This window comes from Oreochromis niloticus, linkage group LG13, assembly GCF_001858045.2.
Source record: "Oreochromis niloticus isolate F11D_XX linkage group LG13, O_niloticus_UMD_NMBU, whole genome shotgun sequence".
NCBI classification, from domain to species: Eukaryota; Metazoa; Chordata; class Actinopteri; order Cichliformes; family Cichlidae; genus Oreochromis; species Oreochromis niloticus.
The window spans coordinates 9,769,434-9,775,433 of NC_031978.2; the positions used below are offsets into that span (position 1 = coordinate 9,769,434).

Here is a 6,000-nt window from a genome sequence, read left to right on the forward strand (position 1 = left end):
TTCGACTGGTCTTGGCTAAAAAATATCTCCTAAATGAAAGATTTTGGAGATGTTACCATGTCATCTGCTGGACATCCATAATAGACTTTGTACCAAAAAGTTTTGAAAAGGGTAAGCGACACATAACAAGATTCAAATTTATGATTGACCTCGCACTCTGAAGCCTATTTCACTGAATAAGCATATACAACTGACATCAGGAGGTGATGGTTGTGTCAGTCCAGACAAGTGGCAAACACTCAATGTGACAGAATCCACATCAGCATATGCAGAAATCTGATGTTATCATTTTAAAGTGAGGATCCAGTCTGCGTGTGTGAAGTGGACCTGTGCACGTAGCTATCTGATATCCCCGTGCTGGTGTCGTTCCTGCATCATCATAATCATGTTGGTCCAGCATCAACTGCAGCTGACCAATGGAAAACATGACTTTATGCAATTATTCAGTTATTTTCTTCATGAATGTCTGCAAGATAACAAATATATTATCAACTTAGGTTTGCTGGTGATAGTTTTTTGCTATAGCATTAGCTCAGGCAACATGATAGGTACACTGCAAGGTTGATACTGGAACCAGCATTGGTATGATGATGTAGAAACAAGATCAACACGGGGATATCAGATCTGATTACAATTGATTTCTTCATTCATCTGATCATAATTCTCACTTTGTAACAGACTGCCTGACCAGACCACTGTGCTTCCCAGGAATCATATCTAATCATCTAGCATGCAAGTTTTTAACTTTTGACTAGGGAAATAACATTGATATTTCAGCAGTGTTTGCTGGGTAACTGCTGTTGAAACCTGCAACATAAACAGGTTTTCAAATCAAATCAAGCTTGTTTATATAGCACATTTAAACTCACTTTATTATGATTATACATTAGATGATTAAGTGAGCTAAATGGCATCTAAAGAGACAAGACTCAAGACTTCCTTTCATGCGTTTCATTATGTTTATAATAAGGACTGTACTACACGGCGTTTTTCTACTAATAATATTAATATATTTTCCTATATTAATGCCCTTGTAACTGCTGGATTCAATCTGTGTGTCTTTTATCATGTAACTCTTATTTGCAGGCCAAGAACAGAGCCATCCACTACTTGTACTATATAGAACGATACAATGACCACACCAGTAAGTGACTTTGAATCTTCGTTTGTTCTTTCGTTCTTCCTCTCTTCCTTCATAAAACTTCGGTCTGTTTATTCACATTTTAAATTTCCATCTGTTATTATATGCTTATGTTAGCTTATTATTGCTTGCCTGTCAGCCTTTGTCTCTGTAAACAGAATCTGATGAACACGATACAGAACAATCAAAATTTCATGCTTCATTCTACTTTGAAAAGGCTATCTGATTATAGCCTTAGTTGAGGCATATTGCTGCATAAATTAATTTGCATATTAACGAGGAAACTCATTTCCTGAAAATTGCTTTTACTCCTTAATGCCACGTATGCAGTATGCAAAGACAAGCATGATGGTGTGTAAAAGTTTAACTTAGTGTAAGTTCTTATGTAAGTATTAGAGGAGCATGGGTAAAGGGTTTAACTGAAGAAGACATGAGTACCATGAAATTTAGAATTACAGCTCCCTCTTCTCCCACTCTGCATCACTTTCATTCAACAACTTTATCTCCATGTACTCCTCTGATTCAATACTGTACCCTCCCATTACCTGCTGGTACTCATATAAAGGATATGATCTATAATATTCATTTGTAAAGAAAGGTTTGGGAGTTAAAATGCACCGCTTCTACGTTCTTATTGTAAAACTCAATTTGGCTTCTTTGGCTGCTGCTGGAGAGCAGAGCCAGAAAGATTAATGAGCATGAGTCATCGGCCTCCACTGGCCCACCGGAGGAGAAAGTTAGCTTCCAGCTCTGGCCTAACACCAGAAGAACGGCATGTGTGTCACTGTCAGTGTCTTTGTGTGCGTGTATATCTGTGGTTCTGTATTTCGAACCAGCTTGAATTGGAAACTGAGAAAATGTTTTTAGGCTCATGGAAAGATGATGCTAGCACATGCCAGCTCTCCCTATGTGTCCATCTGCAACCTGACAGTGTGACTCATTTGTTTACTTTCTTGTTTTGAATGTTATAATTGTATCAAAGCTCCAATTATGCCTGGATAATTTTAATTTTCTGTCACCTTTGTTGCTCCATCGCTCAAGTCTTATTTGCTGCAAGGTTTTAACCAATCTGTTTGTCTGATACTCAGTGAGCTGCACTGATCTTACAGTTGCTACTGTTTGAATTTGAATTACTTTAAATGCAGTAGCGAGTTTGGTTGTGTTTGATTTAGGTACGTTTTCACCTTTAACCTTTTCACCTGTAAGAGAACAAAACATCCTGGGCTGATATTAGCAGTCAATTCCCACACTCATTTTAACTGGTTTGAACCAGGTTAGAGTTTTATTTCAGTGTTTCAGTTACTTAAGTTTAGAAAAGGGAGTTAAGAAGATTTCTTTCTGCTCTGACTTTGTCACTTTGACAGAAAAAAGCAGGACCTTCAGCTGCTACAAATCAGCTCTCTCTACATGTGATCTGATAATTCCCCTCATCTACAATGTCCCATGAAGTGTGTAAAAGCGCTTTAACGCAAGAACAAGATTTTAACCTGAAGCTATGATATCGGCTTCATTCAGCAGCACACAGTTCCCTCTCAGGGACTGTGTGTCGCTGAATAACTAATTAGCCACAGCTGCTGCAGTGAGCAGGCGATACTGGCATGTGTAAGGACATCTGGTGGGCAGGTAGAGAAACAGGAGACCTGAGGGAGAGCAGGGGAAAAGATGCATAACATAACACAGGTGCTTTCATTCAGAAATGGCACAAAGCTTGTAAAAAGATAAATAAACTCGAATTTCTGGCATCATTTTTGTCTGATTATTGTGTTTCAGTACAGCAGCTTGTTTTCTCTCTGCTCTGCAGCCAGTTAGTTTAATTAAGCTTGTTTTTCTCTTCCAATAGTTTACCATGACATTGATTCCAAGTTTAAGAGGACGACACTCCGCATGAAAAAACAAAACAAAGGTATATTTCTGTTTCCAAATGTCTTCTTTCATTGCACAATTTGCTAAAGTCTAAAAGAAAAAACTTTACATTTTCCACCAGCCTTGCTAGTACAGCTGAGCTTTCCGCAGAAAGATACCTGTTTGCACATTCAGCAGCAGTTGAGATATCCGTGGTGTCCTGAATATTTCTCTGTGTCTGCAGGTCACGGTCTGCACTGCCACAGGGCGGTCATCACTCTTTGCAAGCTGATCGGCATAAAAGACATGTATTGCAAAGTAGAGGGATCAGTCAATCTCCTGAACATCACCCGGGCCCTCTTCACCGGATTAGCCAGTCAGGTAAGAAAAGTTTGGGGACGTTTTCACAAATTGGTTTTATGGTTTTGGAAAAGCATACAAGTTTTTAGCAGGAACATAAACCTTTGTGAAAGCATAAGAGCTAAGATTCTTATTAACTTTCTTAATTTTATAAAGATCATTTTTGGCACTTTGGCTGTTACTCCATTGTAACAATAGAGAGAAAGAGAGAGCAAACATGGGGAAAGAGAGCAGTGGCTGCAGCAGGCTTGCAGTAAAGGTCTCTGATGGAACTGGACACTCACTGCTGATGTCATTTGCACCATATCAGGTGGCCTTCTGAATGCTGAAAACACAATAGTGACATATTATCACCTTGTAAGTACAGCTAACCTCCCAGTAAATGGATGCCTGTTTAGACAGGGGTTGTATTTGCGTCCACCTGAGTAATGTTACTGCAACATTCCCTCCACTTGTAGCTTTTTTTCAGCTTATCCCTGAGGGGAAATATCTGGCTCCTTAATAATTCTGGCCAACTAATCTTATTTTACTTTCAGTTACAATTTGGGGCCTCAGTGGTGATGAAAACAAGACATTTGAGATGAAGCAGTTATTGCATTTATTTTTCAAATAATTTTCTTGTGATGTCTTCTGTTATAAATCCAGCACATTTTCTAAATGGCTGTTTCACCCAAGCTCTCTCAGTGCAGCTGTAGGTACCATTATTTTGCCCTTCACAGTCTGAACCTAACTTCTCTTTCCTTTGCTATCTCCACATCACTGGTTTCATGTGGTCTTCAGTCAAAATATATTTAGATTTCAAGCAACTTTTTTTTTAACTTTATGAAAATAATGTTTAAAAAATTGTCTAAATATTGCTGAAAATACTCATTTGGATTTTATTTATCCGAGTCCCAAGTCACTAACTTTGTAGTTCCAAAAACGTAAAGTTTATGGAAAATGTTGATATTATAGAAGCTGCTAAGTTCATAGCACCCAGTAACAGTTTCCATTTAAAAATGTCTACCTTCTCTGTTTCTCCATAGGAAACCCACCAGACTCTGGCTGACAAGAAGCAACTCCATGTCGTAGAGTTTGAGTCGCAGCGTGGCCTTCTGCCCATGGTGGTGGCGAGTCCTAAAGACGGCGCACGACCCAACCCAGAGTCAGAGGATGAGATTCCCAACACCCGGCTGCACTGGGATGACGTACGAGCTGCACAGGGGTTGAAACGCTCGATCTGGGCAGGTGTCAAACGCACCATCTGGTAATGCGTGGGAAGGCTGATGCTTGGATAAGACCAAAGTGGACTGAAGGAAACCAATAGTGTCAAATGGATTATCTGACTTGTTTTTTTCTAGTAACAGTATGTGTGGAACTTGTTTGCTAGAATTTTGGTTTTTGTTAACGTCTCAACATGTGATGGATTCTGTTTGTAAGAGTTTCATCATTTTCTCAACTGAGGACTAAAGTTCAGTGCTTTTCAGTATAATACCAACTTCATTGTCCATATCAAACCTATGATACTGATGCAAAATAGTGACAATGTTACAGCAGAAGACATATTTTACATTCTGACTCTTCTTGAGAATTAATTTTGAACTGTTGCAAATTACAACATGTGCTAATAATAAAGTGTAAATCTATTAAAATCATTGGAGGGTTTTGTCCTTTTTTGCCTTGGATATATTTAGTAATGCGGGAAATTCCTGATTAGCTGAGGCTGATGGATACCTCTTACGTTTTACTGCAACTATGGAGCAAAGAAATTGAAAAGTGTTGAACAAAGGTTATATTTTTGTGTCACTTTTGATGTCCGTTGGGCAACAGTGCACAGTAATATATATTAATAATAAAAACTAATGATAATAGTAATAATATTGTAGATTTTTTGTCATATTTTGTGCATGTTCAACACAAAACCTACAATCTAAGTGCCACCCTGTAGTCATAGTAGCAACTTGTCATGAATAACAAAGCCACTCCCTAAAGCATACCTGTCTTTCTTTTTCTTTAAATGGAGTCAATGATTTGCAAAGTGAAAATGGTTATATTCTTGGAACTACAGATATAGGCAGTGATAAATAGGTGATATAAAATGAGCAGCAAAGTTTGAACTAGGGTTAGATTGAACAAAGTAATTCCAGAAATCCTGACTCATTGCAAACAGAGAAGTCACCTACTGCTGGCTGCCATTGTCTCAGTAGTCTGATTTTTACACAGTTGATGCCTAAATGCAAGTTTAATCTTTTACAAAGCTGAACATTTCACTAGCTGGGACCACATCCTCGGTAACGATGGGCAATGAGAGATGAGGAAGTGTGAACTGGTGCTGCGGTTTGGGGGAAGGCCTTGAAGGGGACTGGCGATGGCTCCCAGCCCGGGCAGATCCCCATGTACTAACGAGAATTGAATGAAGGAAAGGAAGAGAGGGTGGGGCATGAATATAGCCTGAGGCCAGAGTGGGTGTGAAATTCAGATGATATCTCCACTAGAAAGGTCTGTGCCTCAGCAATTTAAAGACCATCAAGTCAAGATGCTCCAGGTGAGGCTTGAACTCACAAACTCAGCATTGCTCTACAAAGTACTGTCTTATAAGTACTGTACACTGACCAATTGCGCCACTGGAGCTTTTGTGCTTGTGATATTAGTCAAGTCTAGATTCTGACGTATTTTTA

At 39.0% G+C, this 6,000-nt stretch overlaps 1 protein-coding gene across 1 annotated transcript in view; it reads left to right on the forward strand.

The window, feature by feature from the left end:
• The window catches only part of mrps5 (mitochondrial ribosomal protein S5), a 38,859-nt gene extending 33,882 nt beyond the window's left edge, over positions 1–4,977 (forward strand). The window contains exons 10-13 of the mRNA XM_003438318.5: positions 1,087–1,144; positions 2,982–3,044; positions 3,228–3,364; positions 4,369–4,977. Of these exons, the coding sequence (XP_003438366.2) occupies positions 1,087–1,144; positions 2,982–3,044; positions 3,228–3,364; positions 4,369–4,593 (483 nt within the window). The 3' untranslated portion in view covers positions 4,594–4,977. The remainder of the gene's footprint in view (positions 1–1,086; positions 1,145–2,981; positions 3,045–3,227; positions 3,365–4,368) is intronic.
• The last annotated feature ends 1,023 nt before the right edge of the window (positions 4,978–6,000 follow it).